The sequence below is a fragment of the Nannospalax galili genome, unplaced genomic scaffold (assembly GCF_000622305.1).
Source record: "Nannospalax galili isolate Female #2095 unplaced genomic scaffold, S.galili_v1.0 scaffold137, whole genome shotgun sequence".
Classification (NCBI taxonomy): Eukaryota; Metazoa; Chordata; class Mammalia; order Rodentia; family Spalacidae; genus Nannospalax; species Nannospalax galili.
The window spans coordinates 2,623,977-2,647,269 of record NW_008340203.1 but is presented as its reverse complement, the minus strand read 5'-3'; the positions used below and the strand labels follow the sequence as shown (position 1 = coordinate 2,647,269).

The following is a 23,293-nucleotide window of genomic DNA, read 5'->3' as shown; positions in this document are numbered from 1 at the left end:
GCGCTTGCGTACACCCATGTGTGGAGAGCAGAGGACAACTTGCATAAATTGGTTCTCTCTTTCCACCTTGTAGGTTGGGGGACAGAATTCAGCCCATCAGGCTTGTTGACAAGTGCCTTTATCTGTTGAGCCATCTCACTGACTTTTTTTTTAAAAGTCTCACTATGTATTCCAGGCTGGCCTCAAACCAGATCGTCCTCTACCATAATAAGTTCTGGGATTACAGGCATGTACCAGCATGCCCACCTCCATAGCTGTTTACTATTCCATGATTGCATATCCTTAAGGCTGATTGTCACTATGCTCTTCCCATACTGGGCTGTATCCCAAGCCAGGAACAGAGCTGTACTGAATAGCCAGCACCTCTCCAAGCAAACAGACGACAGCTGGGATGTTGGTGGGACTGTTGGAGGATATGTATCTTTAGGCTTCATGAACTTGGCAGAGCAATGCCTGTCTGCCTAACTGCCTTCAGTCTAGTACTTTGGACACTGAAATTTTTGACAGGTACTTAGAAAATACTTATTAATCCCCAGAGAGGGTAAAATGAAGGGATGGATAATCAAAAGGCCTATACATAGCATAACGTGATGAGGTAACATGATAGCGCATAAAGACTAGAGACTTTGATTTTGGCAACTTGAGTTCAAATCTCAGCTCTTCCATCATCATGGAAGTCTGGACAAAATATTTAACTTTTCTGCAGTTCATGTTTCCCGGCTGTAAAGAGATACTATCATGTCTTTAAAAAAAAAATTTTATCATTTTTATTTTATGTGTGTGTGTCGCCTGCATATAGGTAAGTGCACCCATGTTGTGGAATGCCCGCGGAGGTCAGAAGAAGCTGTCGGATTCCCTGGGACTGGAGTTGTGGAGAGTTGTCAGCTGCCATGTGGGTGCTGGGATTTGAACCTGGGTCTTCTGCAAGAACAACCAGTGTTCTTCACCGCTGAGCCATCCCTCCAGTCCCCCGAGATACTGTCATGTCTTATAAGTAGGGAGAATTGAGTTAGGATGGCACAATGGAAAAATGCTTCCCATTTTGCTGCCACAAGGTCTTAATCCAAATGAGGATTACAAAAGGAAAGTAATGGTCCAGGGAGCCATGTGTTTGCTGTGCAAGCCTAGCAACTTGACTTTGAGCCCCCAAACCACATTAATAGTGGAAGAAGGGAACTGACTCCACAAATCTCTTGACTGCCACACATATGCACACCTCCCCCCAAATGATATATATTTTTTAATTTTAAAAGTAATACAGAGGCACACCTGGGGCCATGCTATATGGTTATGCCACTTATTACCCACCCTAGACAGCATACAGATGAGTGGACATAAAAGTATTAATTCCAAAAGCAGCATCTGTGGTAACATTTGTTGAGGCTGCAGTTGTAAGCCTGGACAAGAGGAATGAAAATATCCAGGGCACTTATTTAGGGAATTTGACCAAGCAAAAATAATACACAGAAAAACCATACTGCCACCAAGTCCTGAGTTGATCCAGGGCAGAGAGGAAGACAGGTCCTAAATAATGACCTCCACTGGTTATAGTGGCACACCCCTTTAATCTCAGACCTGAGAGGTAGAAGCAGGCAGATTTCTGTGAGTTCCAGGCCAACTGGTCTACACAGTCAGGGCTGCATAATGAGATCCTGTTTTAAAAAAAAATACTTTGATCTGATGGGCTGATAAAAACAGAGACTTTGAAAGCCGGGGCGGGGGGTAGAGGGGGGGAGCTATTGTCTTTGCAGAGAAGCTACACAAAATACTCTAATTTTATTTGGAACCACAGATGTATCATTTTTCATGACATTTTACAATCTTTTCTGGAAGCGGTGGTAGTGCTGGGGATTGAACACAGGGTCTCAAACATGCGGGGCAAGCATTATACCACTGAGCTGTGTCCCTCACCCCTTAATATTACCTTGTTTTATAGGGACACTGGACTAATTCTACTTAAATATCAGTGATGTATTTTAAGTAACATATTTCTGAAAAAAGTTAAATGTACTTCATAACAGTGCAGAAACAAAGTGCTGGTGCCCGTCCAACTCACGAAAACAATCCTGAATCTGTAGTTTGTAGTGAGATATTTTATCCATCTTTGATCAGTCCTGGACCAAGTACCAACCACAAGCTGAATGACAAGGGAGAAATAAAAAGTTAAAACACTGAAGACCAAAAAGACTGCTCTGGAGTCAGTTTATGATGAGCTGTGCCATCTGGATGATTGGCTGTGGTTCCTGTCCCTGCTGTAGTGTATACTGCCGGGTCAGAGCTCTTCTGCCATCCAGTTTCCACAAGTATCCAGTGAGTCACAACCAGGGGGCACTGCCACTGGTTACTGTATGTATTCTGTATATACCTGAGTGACAAGGAGTTTCTTGAATACATTCACTTCCAAAATGTCTGTCAGTCCTGTTAATAGGCGCAAAGGAGTTACTTGCCAGACACAGTACCTGACATCAGCTGTCCTTCATAAACAGAAAGGCTGGTATCTGTAGATGAGGATTACCTTGTCAGGAAGACTTCAGTTCTTACCTTGCATTTATATTACAATCATCTCAGGAGGAAAGGAGAATCAGTATTCATAAAAAGAATTTAAATTCTGGCCCTAGGGCTCTCAGATCTGCTTCCAAGAAGACAGCTCTTAACTTGACTAACAGAAGCCTCGAGCTGAACGTCTTCCAGAACTAGCTCTGTTACTTGCTGCCATAAAGAGAACAGTGAGCCAGTGCAACTTGGTAGCATCTTTCCATGTGTTTTCCTGCACCCTGCCAGGCTAGGTACATACTTTCCAGGTTCAGTACGACTGAACTACACCTCTAGCCTTGACTATATATATATATACTTTCCTTTCTATTTTTTTTTTTTTCTTTTTGGTCTTTTTGAGACAGGGTCTCCCTGTAGTCCCAGCTGGCCTGGAGCTCACTTCATAGACTAGGCTGGCCTCGAACTCACAGATATCTGCCTGCCTCTGCCTCTGGAGCACTGGGACTAAAGGTGTGCGCCACCATGCTTGGCTATGTACTTATTCTTGAATAACTACATCGAATTTATTTGTGTATGATGGGGTACACGTGACAGGGCTCATGTGTGGTGGTCAGAGGACAACTTGCAAGAGTGAGTTTTCTCCTTCCACCATGTGGGTCCAGGGAATCAAACTCAGATTGTCAGGCTTGGTAAAGGAACATCTTTATCTCCTGAGCCATCTCATTGGCTCCATCTTACTATTTTTGATGAAAGGGTCTCTGGCTCATCTTTCTAAGATGTTAAGTTGTGAGGAAAACAGACTTTGCCCCAAGTTGGCTGACCTGCATCTAAGAAGGGTTTAAGAAAAATGTCTTAACCCTTCCTGCAACTCCCTGGCTCTTACTCTAGACCTGGACATCTATCCCTCCAGAGCATGGTGTTGGTCTAGGGTCAGGCATTCTTATCAAAAGGCATCTTTGATGTTCTTGAGTTGGCGCACAGCCAGGTCTACAGGAAGGCTGAACTTGAGGCTGCTGAGGCGGCTGAGTAAGTTGAGGGCACTCTCAAAACCTGTATGGGCCATGTAGCTCCAGGGTTGATAGTGGGGCTCAATGAGGGACCCTGACTTGCAGATGAGGTTCACCCAGGACACCAGGCGCTGTTCATTCAGAGCCATGCACACCAGTGCCTTCAGCTCTGAGTCTGCGCTGCGCTTGAAAGGGTCATGCTCTGTCAGCACCATGTGGATGGCTGTCAGGAGGCTCTGTTTGGGGGTCATAGCAATGCCATCCATAACAGGCAGGGCAAAGGATTGTGAGAGCTTCCGGGCTGGAGATTCCACATATGCACGGCCATTCTTAGCATGGTAGTACTTTACAAAGAGCTCCCAGGGGTGCATGGTCTCAGGTGCTGAGGAGAAGGCTGGCAACAAGCAAGCAATGGGAGCCATGACAAGGCTCATCCCAGGAGAAGAGGCATACAGTCCATGGGCCAGCAGGTCCCTCACAGCCACTGTCAGCTCCTTTCGCACAGCCAGGGTCAGCTCGTCCTTGCCTCCCAGGGATGACAGGTCCTGGAGGTTGGCTGAAGTGATGACATAGTCATGTGGCTGGTACCTCAAGGCTAGCTGTTTCACTCTGTCTACTGACACCTCCAGCCTCTTCAGTAGCGGGGAGTAGTCTCTGTCAGCCTGACCCCTCTGCCACAAGGTTTGAGGGATCTGGCCTGTGGCACAACCAAACTGGCTAACAGCAAAGATCTGGAGCACGGCCAGTGCTCGCCGCATCAGTTGTAGCCCTGATTCCCGGACTCTCTTCATGTCTTCTGCCTTCGCTGCTTAGAAAACAGTGGTTCATTAGAAAGGCCATAATGACACAAAGACAAATTCAAGAAGCCACAGCCTGAGGTCAGGTCTTTTCTTTTTGTATTATTATTTTTTGGTCTTTTTGAGACAGGGTCTCCCTGTAGCCCCAGCTGGCCTGGAACTATGTAGACCACGCTGGCCTTGAACTCACATAGATCCCCTGCCTCTGCCTCCCAAGTGCTGGGACTAAAGGTGTGTGCTACCATGGCTCGAGATTAAGTCTTTTCTAAGCCATAGTACAGGAACCACGTGAAGACAAGAACCACGTAGGATGCAGCAGAGCTGGCTTCCTTTAGGCTGATAATACTAGTTGTATTGAGACATAATTCACATACCATGCAGTTCATCCATTTCTACTGTACAATTCAGGTTGTTTTTCTAGGACAGTCTTGCTATATAGCTCAGACTACCCTTGTACTGTGAAAATCCTCAGGTCTCAGCTGCCCCATTACTGGGATTACAGGCATGCACCACCGTTGGCCTTAAATTCTTCATCCTTCTGCCTCAATCTCCCAAGTGGTAGTAAGACTGCAGATGCAGGTCCTTGCTCAGAACTTTTTCCTTTTTGGCGCTGAAGATTAACCTGGGGTTCCAGCTACACTAAGCATCACTAGCTTCATCTTCTAGGTTACGTTCAGAATTGTGCAGCCATTGCCACAATCCATTCTAGGCTATTTTTAATACCGGTAAAAAACACCCTGGACCATTATAATTTCCTGTTCCCCATTTCTTCCTAAGATCTAAGCAATCACTGTTTTTAAAACATTGATTTTTTTGGGGGCTAGAGAGATGGCTCAGCAGTTAAGAGCACTGACTGCTCTTGCAGAGGACCCAGGTTCGAGTCACAGCAACCACATGGTGGCTATGGAACCATCCTTAACTCCAGTTCCAGGGGAATCCAAAGCCCTCTTCTGACCTCTGCAGCACTGCATGACACAGGTACACTCACATACATGCAGGCAATATAATCATACACATAAAAAATAAAAATAATAAAATAAAAAATACTTAAAAAACATTAATTTTTATTTGTTTTGTTTTGTTTTTTTGAGACAGGGTCTCACTGTAGCATCAGCTGGCCTGGAACTCACTATGTAGACCAGGCTGGCCTTGAACTCAGAGAGATCGGCCTGCCTGTGCCTCCCAAGTGCTGGGACTAAAGGCATGCGCCACCATGCCTAGCCTAAACATTGATTTATTTTTGGGGGAAGTGTGTGTGCTTGTGTATGTGTGCACATGTGTGCCAGGGCAAGGTCAAAGAACAACTGGCAGGAGTTAGTTCTCTCTTTCCAGCATGTGGGTCCCATGGATCCAACTCAGGACCTCAGGCTTGGAGGCAGGTGCCTTTACCTGCTGAGCCATCTCACTGTTCCTTTTTCCTTTTTTTTTTTTTTTCAGATAGGGTCTCCGTATATAGTCCAGATTGGCCTAAAACTCTCAATCCTCCCACCTCTACCTCCCGAGTGTTGTCAATGTAGATGTGTGTGGCCACACCCAGCTATAATAATCTGATTTCTGTCTTACAGCCTCATGGATTCTAGAAGTTGTACTTACTTTTACTGCTTCCTGGAGGCAGTCTGCTGCCGCCTGTTCTGGTGGAGCTATGTCCTGCCTTCCGGCTGGCCTTGCACTCACAGTGCCCAGCACCTGTCTGCAAGGGGCTTCCGACTTCATCTAGCATCAGAGGTTACAAAGAGAAGACATTTATCCCCTTATATTTAATAGTGCCAGTTCCTACCATATGTCAAGAATTTTACAAATTATTGCATTTCATTGTGCGAAATAGTGACTGGTACTTCGTAGTTAGCTCGACAAATATTTGCTTAGCAAATGAAGTATGACTTATCACCGATGACGAGAATAAGGCTGAAGAGGTTAGTAACCTGCTCAAGGACAGGAAGCTAGGCAGTGGCAGCAGTAGCAGCTGAACTACCTGGTTCTAGAACCATGTTCTTTCCATTCTACTGTGGTGATTGTGTATCTTCAATATATTGAATATTGGTGGCTTTAGGTATCAGTACTCAGAATAGATATAACTATCACACTGTATATCCATCCTCTTCCCGATCCCTCCTATGACCTTGGATGAAGCTGATGAACATCTCAAGATCTCGGATCTGGGTTTTCAGTTGCTCAACCAACTGTTCTTTCACTCGGGCTGGGTTGACGATCTGAGCCACTGCTGTATCCACACGCTGGCGAAGCTCTTCAGTGGACAGGGAACTGATGTCCTCATTCAGATTCATGTCCAGTTTCTTTATTAACTCATCAATGATCACCTATCAAGACCACAGTAATGAGTGTACCCTTTGCAATTCTCAAGCAGAGGGTTAGGAGAATCTCAATAAGGCTTCCATGCTCAGCTGTAAATTAAAACCACACAAACCTCCCAAGTTTATGAAAAAATAAAACAGATCAAGATGAGGACAAGGCTGGCAAGATGGTTTAGTGGGTAAAAGGACTTGCTATGAAAGCCTAGTGACCAGAATTCAATCTATGGAACCCACATAAAAGTGGAAGGAGCGAACTGATCTCAACATGCCATGGTGGCACGTCCACACTTAAATTAAAAAAAAAAAAAAAAAAATTGATGAAGACACAGAACTTCTTCTCTTTTTAGAGTAACAAGAAGTCTTAATCCAAAGCTAGGATGTAGCTCAGTTGGTGGAATGCTTGCCTGGCATGCACGGAACCTTGGGTTCAAGCTCAGTACTACATAAACCAGGCAGGATGGTGCACACATGTAATCCAAGTACTTGGAAAGTAGAGGCAGGATGAGGTCAAGGTCATCCTCTACTACAAAGCAAGGTTGAGGCCAGCCTAGACTACATTATAATCTTGTCTCAAAATATAAAAATAAAACAAAAGAACCCTTGGTTCCTTTCAGGCATCAAGATATATTGTTAAAATTTTTTAGTGACATTCTTAGGAGCAACTTGTAACCTGCACAACACATTTTCCATGTATGAATAAAGACCAGCTCTAATCCATGCATGGGATTATACCTGTAATCCCTGAACTCAAGAGACGGAGGCGGCAGGATCTTGTGTTTGAGGGCAGCCTGAGCTATATAGTAAGTTTCAGGCCATCTGGGGCTATATAGTGAGACCTTGCCTAAAAAGAAAATAATGAAAAAACAATAAAGGAAAATAAAAGGGAAGAGAGCAAGAAATAGAGACTAGTTCAGTAAACAGTTAAAAGTTCCCTTTAGCCAGGCATGGTGGCACATGCCTTTAATCCCAGCACTCAGAAGGTAGAGGCAGGTGGATGCCTGAGTTCAAGGCCAGCCTGGTCTACATAGTGAGTTCCAGGTCTGCTGGGGCTACAGAGAGACCCTGTCTCAAACAAAAAAAAGTTCCTTTTAATTTGAACCAGGGATTCTCAGTAAGGCCATGGGAAAAGGGAACTGGGGAGAGGCTATGCTGGAACACCACCAGCAGGGGTGAGTTAACCTTGCAAAATGGTAGAGGTGCCTCTGAGGTCTGCTTACCCGCTGTCTTTCCAAGACCACAGACTGTGGTAGAGAGTCATAACTGCCCTCCTGATAGGCAAATGTTTCCAGATCATCTAGCTGGGTCTTGAGCTGTAGGATCAGGTCCTTTTGCCTCTCCCTCTGGGTTTCCAGACGCTCTTGTTTTTCCTGCTCACTCTATGATGAGAAAAAGGACTTAGGTCTACTTCACAGAAAAGAGAAAACAAGGACACTCTAAGACTCTCAGGCCAGTGGTGACTAGGAAATTATAAAGTACTTCCAAACAATCCCCTGAAACACTTTACAAACTAGGTTAAGCAGTAAGAATAACTTCATCCAGGGCAATTTATTACATGTGTGTTTTCTTTAAGAACTGATCTATCCTTCATCAGAAACAGGATCCAAATACAACAAGGCCTTTTTGTTTTTCAAAGTTACATTTAGGATAAAGGAAACTTCGCTAAGATGGTTTCCAGGAATGAAACATGTCATCATCCACAGTCAGTCACCACAGTATAACTCCTCAATACTCTGTGTAACCAAATTTTGCAAAAAACCCTAGGAATGGTAGCCAGGCATGGTAGCTTGTGGAGATACAAAGATCAGAAGTCCAGCATTAGCTACATAACCAGCTTGAGGCCAGCCTGGCTTATGTGAGACCCTGACTCAAAAAGCAAACAGGCTAGCCAGGCATGGAGGCCTTTAGTCCCAGCAGAGGCAGAAGTAGATGGAGCTCAGCCTGGTCTACAGTGAGTTCCAGGTCAGCTGGGCTACAAGAAGATCCCGTCTCAAAAAATAAACAACAAACACAAAGGAGTAAAATAACTAATCACTGTAAGTATAAGGCTGCATTTTAAACCAGAAGTCTATATAGCATTACATTTAACCTTAAAGTGGTACTTACCAGGCCCTCCACAAGTAAGGTATGGGAGAGAACAAATGAAAAACAACAAATTAACTTTTTGTTCAGATTCTTGAAAAGTAGCCCCCTTTCTTTAGCTTTGCTGAATCTGAAAGTAAGTCTTAGGGTACTCTTCCAATCTTTCAAGTGTTACTGCTTTTACTTTAGACCCCACTCTTTCCCAACCTAGTAAAGGCCTAGGTCTCTCCAAGGTTTCCCTGATTTTTCTCCAGGCAGAACAAGTAATCTCCTCTTTTGTATTTTGTATACATGTATACTCTAGCTCATGTTTCATTATAGGATTTGTTTAGGATTGGTTTCTGCTAATCTATGAACTGCTAAAGGGAAAGGGCTTTGACCTTAAACCCCAATACCTGGAACTGTGCCTGGCACTGGGTGAACTCTCAGTACATATTTTTGTTGTTTTTTTGAATCAGGGTCTCACTATATAGCCCAGACTGGCCTTGAACTTGCTATGTAGACCAGGCTGGCCTGGAACTCAAGAGATTCCCCTGCCTCTATCTCCTGAGTGCTGGGACTACAGGTGTGTGCCACCACACTTGGCTCTCAGTTCATTTTCTATGTTACTGGACTAAATTAGGTGACAAATTTCAAATAAGGAACTCTGACTGGAGGAACTTATCTAACCAGCCCAAGGAGAAAGAACTGAAGAAATTGTTCATCTTTGTTATATCCCTTTATGAAGCCAAGGAAGAAAGAAACCAGCTGTAAATCCTTTGTTTCCATGACTCCATCTGCAAAGTCTGTCACTGGTGGTGGTGGTTTCATCATACTTGCTGGAGTGTGAGCAAACAAATTTAACAGAGAGAACAATGAGCTCTGGGGGAGGCAGGAAACAAAAGATTTAATTTCCAATACAAATTGAGATAAAATATTGGTTTAAAATAATTTAGAGGGGCCGGCGTAGTGGTGTACATCTTTAATCCCAGGACTCGGGAGGGCAGAGGCAGGGGGATCTCTGTGAGTTTGAAGCCAGCCTGGTCTCCATAGTGAGGTTCCAGGCCAACTGGGGCTACAAGGAGACCCTGTCTCAAAAAACAAATGCAGAGGGGCTGGGGATATTAAATTGGTAGAGTGCTTGCCTAGCATACAACTAGGCAGTGGGTTCAGACTCCTGTAATCACAGTCCTCAGAGAGTAGAGGCAGGAGGATCAGAAATCAAAGGTTAGGGCCACAAAGCCTGACGACCTGAGTTTGAGCTTTGGAACCTACATAGTGGAAGGAGAGAATTAACTTCTACAAGTTGTCCTCTGACCTCCAATACCAAAGGCTGTGTCATGTACATGCACTGCCCCCCATAGATAGACAGACATACACACAGTAAATTTTTTTCAAAAGAAGTTCAAGGTTATCCAACAGCAAGTTCAAGGGAAGCCTGGGCTAGAGAATTTGTCTAAAAAAATTAATAAATTTGAAGGCTGAGAACATAGCTCAGTGACAGAGGATTTGCCTATAATGTGCAAGACCCTAAATTCCACCTCCAAGACTGCCTCCCTCCTCCAAAAAGGTGAGAAGTCATGCGGTTCAAAGACGCCCTCCACTTAGGTATTACCTGTTCAAATATCAATGTATTCATTTAAGCATACAGCTGCTTATTAAGTAGACTGAACAAGATTTTTTTTTGGTCTTTTTGAGACAGGGTCTACCTGTACCAGGTGTCCTAGAACTCACTATGTAGACAGGCTGGCCTTGAACTCACAGAGCTCCGCCTGCCTCTGCCTCCCGAGCACTGGGATTAAAAGCGTGTGCCACCACGCCTGGCTAAGACTTTTTAAAAAAAATATTTTATGGTTATTAGTTTTATTTTATGTGTATGAGTATATTGCCTGCATGTATGTGAGTGCACCCGTGCCATGCAATGCCACGGAGGTTAGAAGAGGGCCTCGGATTCCCCTGGAACTGGAGTTAAGGATGGTTCATAGCCGCCATGTGGGTGCTGGGAATCGAACCCAGGTCCTCTGCAAGAGCAGTCAGTGCTCTTAACTGCTGAGCCATCTCTCCAGCCCCTGAACAAGATTTTTTAAAAAGCATTACATTGCAAAGTTTCTCAAAGTGACAGCAAACAATGAAAAGAGGAACCACAGCCACACAGAACCTTTGGTGTCATTCATCCTGGAGAGCCTGGACGTAAGTAATTCTCTTTCCTAGATTTCAAGTCTGGCTCTTTAAGGTGGTTGTTCTTTGCATAAGGAGCTACGGGGATGGAACAGTAAATAAAGGGAACTGGAAACAGTTCAGATGAAGGTAAATCAATATCTACTACTGCTAAGTTTTCTTGGCTAAAGCCAATGTGTGTGGGAAGAAAGTCGTATGCAGGCTGTAACTTTTGGAATAGGAAGAAAAGGCAGCATGTCTCAGCACCTCCAACTTCTGAAGATGCAAGTGTGTAAGGACTCTTTCCCTTGTGGAACACATAATTTCACTGCTTCTGGGGTGCAGGTGTCCTGAGTCCATTTTGTCAGAGGATGTCAGAGAAATCGGTTATTAGGCAGAGTTGGAAAAACAGTTTGAAGACATCAATGTTAGGAAACTTTCTCTTATAATCAGGAGTTGTTTTTTCCATTACCAAGAGATGGTGCTTACTCACCAAAGCTCTCAGGAGATAAGACAGTAGAAGATTACAGAAAAGCATGGGGGTTGAACTAAATGTCCATGGATTCCAACTCACTTTCCTTTCACTTGCTACGTCTCCCAGTCTCCACAGCCAGCAAAACTGCTCGAGCTGGATAATGCTACAGGGTGTGCAACACACACACACACACACGCACGCACGCACTGCTCAGGATAAGTGCCTTAAGGCGTGGGCAAGATAGGCTGCTCCATTACCCTGCTTCCTTCTCCACACTCTGGTGACAGTTCTGCTCAACTACTCACATGTGTCTCTCCACATTTGACACACCTCGCACACTTCCGTGTCCCGGCTTCTCTGTCCGTCGCCAGGCCCTCCACATCTGTCTCCAGTCTCTGCACCTTGCATCCACGCACTCATAGCACATTCAGTTGGGTCGCTCCCATCTTTTTTACCTCCGTACGCGTCAACGTCGCCGCCCACCCACTCCCTCGGTCCTCCCTCGTCCTCCCCATCCGCGCCCAGCCCTCACCTGGTGCTCACCCCGCACCCACGGCCGGTCCCCCGGCAGCCTGTCGTCGCCGGAGACGTCGTCTGGCCCCTGGTAGCCCAGGACGTGAGGGCAGCCGCGGAAGGCGAAGTCCTCGAGCTCGCGCAGGAGGCGCTGCTGCTCGGCCGGTGCTCCGCGCACCACCTGGCGCAAGCGGAACTGCACCTGCGCGAAGTGCGAGGACAGCGCGAGCAACGCAGAGTCCAGCTGCCGCCGCTCGGCCTGCAGTCGCCGCAGCGTGCCGGCCGCGTCGGGAGGGGAGCCCGAGGCCGCCCCAGGCTCCTCGCCGGCCGCCTCCTCCGAGAACGCCGCCACCCCGGGTCCCGCTTCGGCCACCGCCCCCACGGGGGCCCACCGGACGGCCTCGCAGGGCGGCAGCGACTCCTCATCCTCCTCCTCGTCCTTCGTCTTCGGCCCCACCGGCGTCACCTCAGCTACCGGCTCGGGAACCGCTTCCACAGCCGCCATCTTCCCGGAAACGCCGTCGCACTTCAGCCGCGCCCCCTGGCTACCATGGCAACCAGCGCTGGCAGGGAAGCCGGGAGGATGGTGGGTGGGGCCTGCGCGTTCGTGCGCCTGGAGGGCGGGGTGTCTCAGAGACTATTCCTTCCAGTAGCTTTTGTCTTTTTGAGACAGGGTCTCCCCGTAGCCCCAGCTGTCCTGGAACCCACTATGTAGACCAGGCTGGCCTTGAACTCACAGAGATCCCCCTGCCTCTGCCTTCCGAGTGCAGGGATTAAAGACGTGCACCACCACGCCCGGCAGCTTTACGTTTTTGAGCGCATTATTTTGGATTGTACGTTGGAGATACAGGTGAACGTGGCAGAAGACAGGTCATTCCCTGTGCATAGGGTCCAGGTAGCTCTTGCCCTGGTCGCAGCGGGTGGTGGGTGTTCCATTCCTAATCCATTAGGTTCTGGATATCCCCCAAGGTGCAGGGTTGGGGTGAGCTCGTCCTCCCGAGTGCAGCGCTCTAGGCAGTCGAGCCACGCCCCCCTTCCTTGCAACCATTCCCCCAGACCATGTAAGGAGAGGCAGCTGCTAAGGCGTCCCTAAGAGCTAAAGATAGAGGCCTCTGCCTGGGACTCCAAAGGCCACTGGGCAGCTGGAGCCGCCATGGAACGGTGAGTGTTTCTAGCCGCCGCAGAACTGACCCCACTCCCTCGCCCTTTTCCCTGCAGATTTCCTGCCCCACGTCTAGGAGCTGCAGGTTCCGACCAGTTCATTGGGAGCTCTGGACCTCAGGTCTGTGACGGTGGGTAAGGCATGATGTGACCTGAATGTATCCCCGAACTCCACCTCCCTAGTCTTCCCAGGTTCACACCTCACCATTTCCACCCAGTACTGCCACTCCACCCCACTTGGTTCTGGGGCTCCACCTGCGCCTATATTGCCCCCTACTTCTCCTCTACCCGACTGACTACCTTCAGTCTTGCCCACCCCTACGAAGCCCCCACTTCTACCGTCTTCAGGCAGCATGCCCGGACCCTGTGGTACGACAGGCCCAAGTATGTTCACATGGAGTTTTGTGTTGAGGACAGCACCGATGTCCATGTGCTCATTGAAGATGAGCGGATTGTGTTCAGGTAAAGATGCTGTCTCGGGGAAGGCCTGGCTTCCCAGGCTTGTGCGGGACACTCTTCCTGCATCTCAGCTTTGTTGTCTCCTCAGCTGTAGGAATGGTGATGGAGTGGAGTTGTACAACGAGATTGAATTCTATGCGAAGGTGAACTCCAAGGTGAGGATGGGGTAGGCTAGTAAGTTGTGGATGCCCAAAGAAAATGACATTTACTTAAAAACTCAGACCCTAAGAATGAGGCTTTCTAACCGATAGGACTCCCAGGATAAACGTTCAGGCCGCTCCATTACTTGCTTTGTGAGGAAGTGGAAGGAGAAGGTGGCTTGGCCCAGGCTCACCAAGGAGGATATTAAGGTGAGTGTGTGAGGAGTGGTCTGTTTTCTCTAGGTGGGAAACCAGGTGCTTGAGTTGCAGCTGGAATTGCCTGTGCCTCCTTTCCAGACAATATTCAGTGACTCAAGGAGCCTGTGTATTTTACCTCCAAATACAATTTTTTTTTTCAGTCTTTTTGAGACAGGGTCTCCCTGTAGCCCCAGCTGGCCTGGAACTTGCTATGTAGATCAGGCTGGCCTCGAACCAACAGAGATCCAACTGCCTCTGCCTCCCAAGTGCTGGGATTAAAGGCATGCACCACCACGCCTGGCTCCAAATACTCTTTTTTAAAAAATTATTTTATTAGGTCAGGTGTGGTGTCACATTCCTTTAATCCCAGCACTTGGGAGGCAGAGGCAGGCAGATCTCTGTGAGTTCAAGGCCAGCATGTTCTACATAGTGAGTTCCAGGCTAGCTGGGGCTACAGGGAGACCCTGTCTCAAAAAGACCAAAAAAAATTTATTTTATTATTTTTATTTTATGTGTTTGAGTGTAGTCCTTGCATATATGTAAGTGCACTCCTGTTGGTCAAAGACCACTGTGATCAGAAGAGGGCATCAGATGCCCTGGAAGCGGAGTTATGAACAATTGTTAGCAACCATGTGGGTGCTGGGACCCAGGTTCTCTGCAAAAGCAGCCAGTGAGCCATCTCCCCAGCCCCTCAAATACTCTTTTAAAAAAAAAATTGTGGGGCTGGAGAGATGGCTCAGCGGTTAAGAACACTGTTCTTGCAGAAGACCTGGGTTCTAATGCTAGCACCCACATGGCAGCTAACAGCTGTCCGTAACGCCAGGGAATCCGACAGCCTCTTCTGACCTCCGCTGGCATTGCATGACACGGGTGTACTTACCTACATGCAGGCCAATACATGTATACACATAAAATAAAAATAATAAATGAAATATTTTTTTAAAAATTGAGATTTTATTTTCATTTATATATGTGTGTGTTTGTGTAAATGTATCCTGTGTGTGGGGTGCCCATGGAGGCCAGAAGAGTTACAGGCAGTTGCAAGCTACCTTGTGGGTGCTGGGAACTGAGCTCAAGTCCTCTGGAGAGCAGGAAGCACTCTTAACCTCTGACTCATCTCTCTGACCCCCGTATTTTCTTATATTTTATTTATTTATTGGAAAGGGGCATGTGTGTGCCACAGCAGGGGTGTGGAGGTCAGAGGACAACCTGTGGGGTTGGTTCTCACCCTCCCCCATGTGGGATTGACTTAGGATATCAGGCTTGGCATTCTCTCTGTTTCCATTATCACCCTGCTCTCTTGTTTTCTTGGTCTCTGTTTCTCTCTCTCTGTCTCTGTGTCTGTCTGTCTCTCTCTCTCTCTCTCTGCTGTGTGTGTGTGTGTGTTTGTGTGTATGTGTGTATGTGTTTTCCTCCTTGATTATCTTTAAGCATTTGAATTGTGAATTGTGCCCCCTTTGATTGAAGTCCAGGCCTTGTAGCATAGCATATATCCCATTCCATCCCCTCTGCCTCAACTACATACCAGTTTTCACCTTTTTGCACAAAACAGGCTATTTCTCACCACTGTGCCTGTGCTCAATCTATATGTTTTTTCCAAAGAACCACCACCACCTTTGTCTTCACCCACCTAGCCCCTGTACATCCTTTATGATGCTGTCATTCCTGGAAGCCCAGATCCCCTAACTCCTTCCTAGGTTCCCATGATTTCCCCTGTATAAGTCTACATTAAAAATTATTTTAACACATTTTATTTTTTATTTTATGTTTATGAGTGCTTTGCCTGCATATATGTAAGTGCACCACATGTGTACCTGGTGCCCTTGAAGGATTGGATCCCCTAGAGCTGGAGTTAAGGATAGATGTTAGCCATCATGTGGATGCTAGGAACCAAACCCAGGTTCTCTGCAGGAACAGTCCGTGCTCTTAACTGCTGAGCTATCTCTGTAGCCCCAAGTCTACATTTATTTCATCAGTTATAATAATTTACTTTTTTTTTTTGTCTTTTTGAGACAGGGTCTTCTTGTAGCCCCAGCTGTCCTGGAACTCACTATGTAGACCAGGCTGGCCTTGAACTCACAAAGATCCTCCTGCTTCTGCCTCCCAAGTGCTGGGATTAAAGGTGTTGTGCCACCACCCAAATAAAATTAGATTTTTATGTGTATATCTGTGTGATTGTGTCATGGTATGCAAGTGGGGGTCAGAAGACAACTTGTTGGTTCTCTCCCACCTTGTGGATCTCCAGGGTTGAACTCAGGTTTTCAGGTTTGGCGGCAGGTGTCTTTCCCTGCTGAGCCATCTCACTGGCCCTCCCCAGTACTCTATCACCATACTTTCCACACTAGTACAATGATTTGTTTAGTTTACATCTCTCTTTCCCACTTTCTTTCCAAATGAGCTGACCAAAAATGGCCAAATATATAAAAATGACCAAATATATAAAAATATATTCTGTGTCTGTTTGGCTCCCAATAGGCATTCCATAAATGTATTAAAACCCAAAACAATCTGTTAAATTAATATGTATAATATGTATAAATGTGAGGATTAAAAATTGTTTTGCTTTCTTTTTTAAAAACAATTCTTTTAAAAAATTATTTACTATTTTATGTGTATGCATGTATTGTCAGCATGTAGGTAAATGCACCCATGTTGTGTATTCCCCGAAGGGGGCAGAAGAGGCTGTCGGATCCCCTAGAACTGGAGTAACAGACAGCTACCATGTGGGTGCTGGGATTCGAACCCAGGTCTTCTGCAAGAACAATCAGTGTTCTTAACTGCTGAGCCATCTCTCCAGCCCTGTTTTATTTTCTTTTGAGACAGGGTTTCATGTAACCCAGGCTGGCCTTTATATCCTGCTATATAGCTGAGGGTGAACTTGAACTCCGGTTCTCTTGCCCTCACTTCACAAGTTCTGGAATTATAAGCCAGCCACACCACACCTGGCTTTAAGTGTGGGAACTTTGGAACATGGTTCTCGAAGGGTTGCTTCTGACTCTAGGGAATGCAGGTGGTCTGTCTTGCTTGGTTGAATCCTATGATGCTTTATGCTGTCTCCTCAGTCAGACCACCCTTGGAGAGCAATACTTGTGTTTTTTCCAGACACTGTTATTCTGGGCATTGTGTTTGGCACCTGATATGTTCCTGATAAATATTTGGGGATGCCAGTGATAGCATAGCAGCTTGGGGAGCAGGTTGGCCCAAAGGGATGCTATTGGGAGGACTAGACCACATTAACCCTTTTCCCCCAGGCATGTTCCTATACACATGCCCCCACTTTCCTTGCACTCTTGCACCAGTAATTCTCTCTGCTTCCTCTTGCAGCCTGTGTGGCTGTCGGTGGACTTTGATAACTGGAGAGACTGGGAAGGAGATGAAGAGGTGGAGTTGGCTCAGGTGGAACATTATGCAGAGGTACAAGATACAATGCCTGCTACCCATTGTAATCATTTGGTGTCTATCTGTGTTCTAGTTTCCTTTTAATTGTTGTGACAAAACACTCTGACCAATACCAACATGGGGAGGAAAGGGTTTATTTGGCTCACATCTCCCAGGTCATCACTGAGGGAGTCCAAGGTAGGAACTTAAGGCAGGAACCTGGAGTCAGGAGCTGAAGCACAGGCTGGAGGAATGCTGCTTACAGGCTTCCTCCACCTGCTTTATTTATTTATTTTATTTATTTATTTTTCCACAAATCCACTTTTCTTTATTTATGTTCCATTAGTTTAAATCCGTGAGGGGTACAGCATCACTCGGATTCTGTGTCCAATGGCCTTTGCAGGAAGATTGCTTCGGAATTTGGCACGAACCATGCCACTGTTTCTATGGGCCTGGGTTACCTTTCCCCAGGTTACTCTGGTTTTGTTTGGTTTGTCACTAGGAGTCACTGTGTTGTTTTTTGCTTTATACATGTCAGTGCATCTCTTGCCTAAGTAGAATTCAGTTTCATCTCGGGCATAAAAACCTTCAATTTTTTTTGGGGGGGGGTGTCTTTTTTTTTTTTAAATATTTTATTATTTTTATTTTTATGTGTATGAGTATATTGCCTGCATGTATGTGAGTGCACCCGTGTCGTGCATTGCCACGGAGGTCAGAAGAGGGCTTCGGATGGAGTTAAGGACGGTTCATAGCTGCCATGTGGGTGCTGGGCATCGAACCCAGGTCCTCTGCAAGAGCAGTCAGTGCTCTTAACCACTGAGCTCTCTGCAGCCCCCAAGGGGGGGGGGGTCTTTTTGGGACAGGGTTTCCCTATAGCCCCAGTTGACCTGGAACTCACTATGTAGACCAGGCTGGCCTTGAACTCACAGAGATCTGCTTGCCTCTGCCTCCCAGGTTCTGGGATTAAAGACATGCGACACTACACCTGGCTAAACACCTTCAATTTTAAGAAGAGCTGTATGCTCTTGTTGGTTCCAAAGACCTCCTTTGTAGCCAGCAAAAGTGGCCTTGCACCACAGCCTTCCAGACATATTTACCTTTTAGAAGTCCTGTTCCCAGCAGGCCTCCACTGGCACCAAGATGGCAGAAAGAGCTTTATATTTTTTAATATTTTATTTGCATTTTATGTGTATGAGTGTATATCCTGCATGTAGGTAAGTGCACCTGTGTCGTGCAGCCCTGCAGAGATCAGAAAAGAACATTGGATTCCCCTGGAACTGGAGTTACAGGGGGTTGTTAGCTGCCATGTGGGTGCTGGGAATTGAACCTGGGTCTGGGTTTTCTACAAGAGCAATCAGTGCTCTTAACTGCTGAGCCATCTCACCAGCCCCAGTCACCCTGCTTTCTTTCTTTCATTCTCTCTCTTTCTTTTTTTTTTTTTTTTTTGGTTTTTTTAAGACAGGGTTTTCCTGTAGCTCCAACTCGCCTGGAACTCCTTATATAGATCAGGCTGGCCTCAAACTCACAAAGATCCACCTGCCTCTGCCTCCTGAGTGCTGGGATTAAAGGTGTGCAACACCAGCTTGGCCCAGCCTGCTTTCTTGTAATACTGAACAACCTCCCACAGTGGGCTGGGCCTTCCCATATCACTCAACAATCAAGAAAATGCCCCACAGACATGACCACAGGCCAGTCCAATGGAGGATGTTGAGTTTTCCTCTAGCCAGGTGTGTCAAGTTGACAACTAAACTACCCAGAACAGGCTGTATACATTTCTCTGGGAATTATCAAGGTCAGGCAGGGATATTCAGGCTCCCTAGACAGCTCACTGATTGGTACTTATACTCTAATATTTCATGCAGTCTTTATTTAGTAGGAATGAGAGAAATGAATATTAGTGAAATTTAAATTAATTTTATGTGTATTAGTGTTTGCCTGCCTGCATGTATGTATGCATAGCATATACATGCCTGGTGCTTGTGAGGCCAGAAGTAGCATTGGATCACCTGGAAATGGAGTTACATGGTTGTGAGTTGCCATGTGGGTGCTGGGAACCAAGCCTGGGTACTCTGCAAGAGCAGCCAGTGTCATCTCTTCAGTCTCTAAATTTTTTTTTTTTTGCTTTTTGAGACAGGATCACCCTGTAGCTCCAGCTGGCCTAGAACTCACTATGTAGACCAGACTGGACTCAATATCACCTGCCTCTGCTTCCCACATGCTGGGATTAAAAGTGTGCACCGCTATGACTGACTCAGCCCCTAAATTTAAAAAATTACATTTTATTTATTTTGTGTGTATGTGGGTCCACATATGCCATTAATGCCATTAATGCATGTAGAGATCAGGAATTTTGCAAGTCTGTACTCTCCCACATTGGTTCCAGGAACTGAGCTCAGGCCATCAGGCTTGACAGTAGGTGCCTTTACCTACTAACCCATCTTCCAGTAGTGAAATTTACACAGATTCACCTATTGACCTGTTTGCAGAGTAATACCTGCAGTCTGTAAAAGTTTAGCAAAAACCTCTTCCCAACACTCTCTAATTCTTTTATTTGTTTTTCTTTTCAGCTAGAAAGTTTCATGGGAATCTAATACTAAGTAGTATAAAATTCGTATCATAAAACAGATTGATGGTTCCCAATAAACTGCATCCTGTCATATGTGATTGGGTTTCAGAAAATCAGCAACTCTTTAATTCAAATTGTAAAGGGGCTAACAGCCCCCCCCAACTTGGATTAATAAGGAGGGTGCTTTGTATGTATATTTATATAGACTTTTTTCCTTTGTGAGATAGGATCCTGCTAAATAGTTGAGGTTGGTCTTGAACTTGAGGTCCTCCTGCCTCCTCTTGAGTGCTGCAGTTATAGGCCTGTGACATGGCACACCACACCCAGCTTAAATTAGCTTTTTTTTTAAATTAAAAAAACAAGGCCACGGTCCCATATAATTCAGGCCAATCTCCAACTTGCTGTTTAGCTGAGGCTGGCTTTGAATTTGTGATCCTCCTGTTTCCACCTGCCAAGTGCTAATATAGGCATGTACTAACAAGCCCCACCTTAAATGAACTTTAAAAAAAATTATTATTATTTTATGTGTATTCGTGTATTGCCTACATGTAGGTAAGTGCACTTGTGTCATGCAATGCCCAAGGAGGACAGAAGAGGCCGTTGGATCTCTGGAACTGGAGTTATGGACAGTTGTTAGCTGCCATGTGGGTGCTGGGTCTTATTGTAAGAACAGTCAGTGTTCTTAACCGCTGAGCCATCACTCCAGCCCCTTAAATGAACTTTTTTTTTTTTTTTGGTCTTTTTGAGACAGGGTCTCCCTGTAGCCCCAGCTGTCCTGGATTCACTATGGAGACCAGGCTAGCCTCGAACTCACAGAGATCTGCCTGCCTCTGTCTCCTTGGTGCTGGGATTAAAGGCGTGTGCTACCGCACCCGGCTTTAAATGAACTCCCCCCGCCCCTCTAAATGAACTTTTAAGAAGGCAATCAATGTACTTTTTTTTCTCCAATTAATTCCAGTGATGTGTTAGGGGTTTGAAGATGGGAAGAGTTGCTTGGCTGGGTCTGTCTGGGACAATTCTGTGTTCTCCTAATAAGCAGATTTGTTTTCTGTCACCTTCTTTTTCCCATGTGACTACTTTCTCTTCCCATTAGCTTTTGAACAAGGTCAGTACCAAGAGACCTCCCCCTGCCATGGATGATCTGGATGTAAGTAATGCCTTCTCCTAGACCTTTCAGTTTGTTTTAGTATTTCAAAATAACATAGTAGAGCTGGAGGTATAGCTCAAGAGACAAGTACTGGCTCACCATGCATGAGGTCTACTCCTCCCCAAAAGGAATAGCATTTCTTTTATTATGTGTATATATGTGTGGCTGTGCATGGGAGTACTGATGCCAGTGGAGGCCAGAAGAGGATGTCCAATCCCTTGGACCTAGAGTTGCAGGGTATTGTGAGCTCCCCATTGTGGGTGCTGGAAAATGAACTCTAGTCCTCTGGAAGAGCAGTAAAGGCCCTTGATGCTGTCAGAGTGAGGTTATCTAGGGTTGTAGGAACAGATTCTCTTTCTCTACCAATTTAAAGAATAAAAAGGCAGTAAAAACTTTCCTCTGGCAGGAAAAGCACACCAAGTCTTTGTCTTGGTGAAAGAGAAGAATCAGGAAATTGGCCATCTTAAATGTTTAACTGAAAAGTTCATTAATTTAATTTACCTGGAGCCTCTTTCCCTGTCTGTCTGCTTACCATGGAGCTATCTGACTCTTAGTCCCTCACTCTTACCTGCTGAGCCATCTCTCTGGTTCCTGCAAAAAAGAATAGAACAAAACAAAACCATCACAAAATGTAAATATACTAGTAGAAAGCTTGTATTCCATTCCTTAGCACACAGTGCTTCTCTTTTTGTTGGCCTGATTTGAGTTTGAATGTCCTTTAAGGCTTAGCAAGACCCTTTTCCCTTCCAACTCCCCCATTCTAGAGCAAACCTGGCTCTGTTGATTTTTTTTGTTTGTTTTTTTAAAATTTATTTATTATTTTTATTTTACGTATATGAGTGTATTGCCTGCGTAAGTATACCCGTGTTGGGCAATGTCTGTGGAGGTCAGAAAAAGGTATCAGATCCCCTGGAACTGGAGTTACGAACAGTTGTTATTCCTTGTGGGTGCTGGGATTCCAACCCCGATCCTCTGCGCAAGCAATCAGTGCCCTTAACCACAGAGCCATCTCTCCAGCCCTGTTTTTTTGTTTTGTTTTGTTTTTGTTTTATGACAGGTCTCATTATATAGTCCTGGCTCGCCTGGAATTTGCTATGTGGACCAGGCTGCCAGAACTTACAGTGATCTGCCTGCCTCTGCCTCTCAAGTGTTGGAATTACAGGTGTGCCACCATGCCAGGCCCAATTTTTTTTTTCTTGTTGAATATTTACAGCTTTAAGGAGCAGTAGCATTACTTGACATTCTGAAACTAAGTGATGTACAATAGAGTAATGCATTGAGTACCAGTGGTTTTATTTATTTGTTTGTTTGCTTGTTTTGAGACAGGGTATCCCTATAGCCCCAGCTGGTCTGGCACTCACTAGTAGACCAGGCTTGCCTTGATCTCCTAGAGATCCACCTGCTTCTGCAGTGGTTTACTTTATTACCCAAAGTTAAAGCCTTTGGTCTTAGCTTCTTTAGATGCTTTTTTTTTTTTGTCTTTTTTGAGACAGGGTCTCCTTGTAGCCCCAGCTGCCCTGGAACTCACTATGTAGACCAGGCTGGCCTCGAACTCACAAAGATCCACCTGCCTCTGCCTTCCAAGTGCTGGGATTAAAGGTGTGCGCCACCACGCCCAGCAAGATGCTTTTTTTTTTTTTTTTTTTTTTTTTTAAAAAAAAAAGATGCTCTTATGATGCTTAAGATGGTTTAGGAAATTAGGAGAGTAGGAGTGAGCAGCAACTGTGAACACAGGTCACTACAGAAACTTCAGGCACCTGCCTTCTTTTTTCCCTCAGGATGATTCTGACAGTGCAGATGCAACAATTAATTAACTTTCGGTGACAGAGTTGGAGAAGAGGATGTGGCTACCTTCTGTTCTACTGAAAAGCCATGACGGAGCCTTTGTCAGCTCTTTTCTTGTGCAGCAAGATCTACAGAGATCTCTGGACTTCTCTAGAAGCTCCTTCTTAAGGGTCCCCTGTCATGATTTATGTATTCCTCCTGGGCACTTGAGCATGGTCCTGCATCAGAAAGTAGGAAAGGGGAGGAGCAGACTGGTGGGACTTTTGACTTCCCGACTGACTTAGAATCCGTGCTCAGGATGCTTGGTTATTTGGACTTGGTGTACATGTGGCAAAGCAAAAGCCAAAGAAGGAAGATTCGAATTACAATAAAGCTCTAGGAATGGTTCTCCGTGTCTTTTCTTCATGTACTTTTTCCTTTTGGTGGCAAGACTGTTCTCTCTCCAAAGCTCCTCTCGAGGTAATGGGTTGGAGTTTAGAGATTCTGGCACTCTTTGAGGTGGGAAGATATCTGGACAGAGTTGTATTCAAGCCAAACGACTCCCTCTCACCCAGATCCCTGTTATTCCTTTTGCTTCCTGACCTCCCTGGCTTTCTGCATGCACCAGACATCTCTATATTTTCAAAACTAATTGTTGCTCTAATGCT

The 23,293-nt window shown here is 45.6% G+C and overlaps 3 protein-coding genes across 13 annotated transcripts; 1 reads left to right on the top strand and 2 right to left on the bottom strand.

Annotated features, from left to right (window-relative positions):
* Positions 1–3,248: 3,248 nt before the first annotated feature.
* Positions 3,249–12,369, bottom strand: Rundc1 (RUN domain containing 1). Of its 4 annotated transcripts, none has more exons than XM_029564598.1 (6): positions 11,832–12,369; positions 8,713–8,718; positions 7,827–7,985; positions 6,417–6,615; positions 5,891–6,010; positions 3,249–4,308 (listed from the first exon to the last, which is right to left on the bottom strand). In XM_029564598.1, exons 1-6 carry the CDS (start codon positions 12,315–12,317, stop codon positions 3,437–3,439), a joined length of 1,842 nt encoding a protein of 613 aa, XP_029420458.1. In that variant the 5' UTR covers positions 12,318–12,369; the 3' UTR covers positions 3,249–3,436. The 4 variants fall into 4 exon arrangements, with proteins under 4 accessions (XP_029420458.1, XP_017654204.1, XP_029420459.1 ...); XM_017798715.2 differs by having other exon boundaries at positions 3,249–4,305; positions 11,832–12,368; XM_029564599.1 differs by lacking the exon at positions 8,713–8,718 and having other exon boundaries at positions 11,832–12,368.
* A 36-nt stretch (positions 12,370–12,405) lies between these two features.
* On the top strand, positions 12,406–23,033 carry Ptges3l (prostaglandin E synthase 3 like). Of its 8 annotated transcripts, none has more exons than XM_017798721.2 (8): positions 12,406–12,662; positions 13,031–13,094; positions 13,322–13,435; positions 13,521–13,587; positions 13,684–13,782; positions 17,095–17,184; positions 20,808–20,861; positions 22,640–23,033. In XM_017798721.2, the coding sequence occupies exons 3-8, from the start codon at positions 13,368–13,370 to the stop codon at positions 22,673–22,675; spliced, it is 414 nt and encodes a 137-aa protein (XP_017654210.1). In that variant the 5' UTR covers positions 12,406–12,662; positions 13,031–13,094; positions 13,322–13,367; the 3' UTR covers positions 22,676–23,033. The 8 variants fall into 8 exon arrangements, 7 of the variants coding, with proteins under 7 accessions (XP_017654210.1, XP_017654209.1, XP_029420461.1 ...); XM_017798720.2 differs by having other exon boundaries at positions 13,031–13,104; XR_001872484.2 differs by lacking the exons at positions 12,406–12,662; positions 13,031–13,094 and adding an exon at positions 12,749–12,973 and having other exon boundaries at positions 20,808–20,819; positions 22,689–22,887; positions 22,924–23,033.
* On the bottom strand, positions 17,482–18,239 carry LOC108490966 (60S ribosomal protein L35a-like). Its single transcript, XM_017798723.2, has 2 exons — positions 18,146–18,239; positions 17,482–17,734 (listed from the first exon to the last, which is right to left on the bottom strand). Exons 1-2 carry the CDS (start codon positions 18,237–18,239, stop codon positions 17,496–17,498), a joined length of 333 nt encoding a protein of 110 aa, XP_017654212.1. The 3' UTR covers positions 17,482–17,495.
* Positions 23,034–23,293: the final 260 nt, after the last annotated feature.

Excerpts from the sequence above, each read along its gene's own strand:
- Rundc1 (XM_029564598.1), bottom strand. The coding sequence starts at position 12,317 with ATGGCGGCTGTGGAAGCGGTTCCCGAGCCGGTAGCTGAGGTGACGCCG. Across the intron at positions 6,616-7,826 it reads TGGTCTTGGAAAGACAGCGG|GTGATCATTGATGAGTTAAT; the intron begins GTAAGCAGACCT and ends TGGTCTTGATAG. Across the intron at positions 6,011-6,416 it reads GTTCATCAGCTTCATCCAAG|ATGAAGTCGGAAGCCCCTTG; the intron begins GTCATAGGAGGG and ends CTCTGATGCTAG.
- Ptges3l (XM_017798717.2), top strand. Across the intron at positions 13,436-13,520 it reads GATGAGCGGATTGTGTTCAG|CTGTAGGAATGGTGATGGAG; the intron begins GTAAAGATGCTG and ends TTGTCTCCTCAG. Across the intron at positions 20,862-22,639 it reads CTGCCATGGATGATCTGGAT|GATGATTCTGACAGTGCAGA; the intron begins GTAAGTAATGCC and ends TTTTTCCCTCAG.
- LOC108490966 (XM_017798723.2), bottom strand. The coding sequence starts at position 18,239 with ATGTCTGGAAGGCTGTGGTGCAAGGCCACTTTTGCTGGCTACAAAGGA. Across the intron at positions 17,735-18,145 it reads AGCTCTTCTTAAAATTGAAG|GTTTTTATGCCCGAGATGAA; the intron begins GTGTTTAGCCAG and ends AAAAAATTGAAG.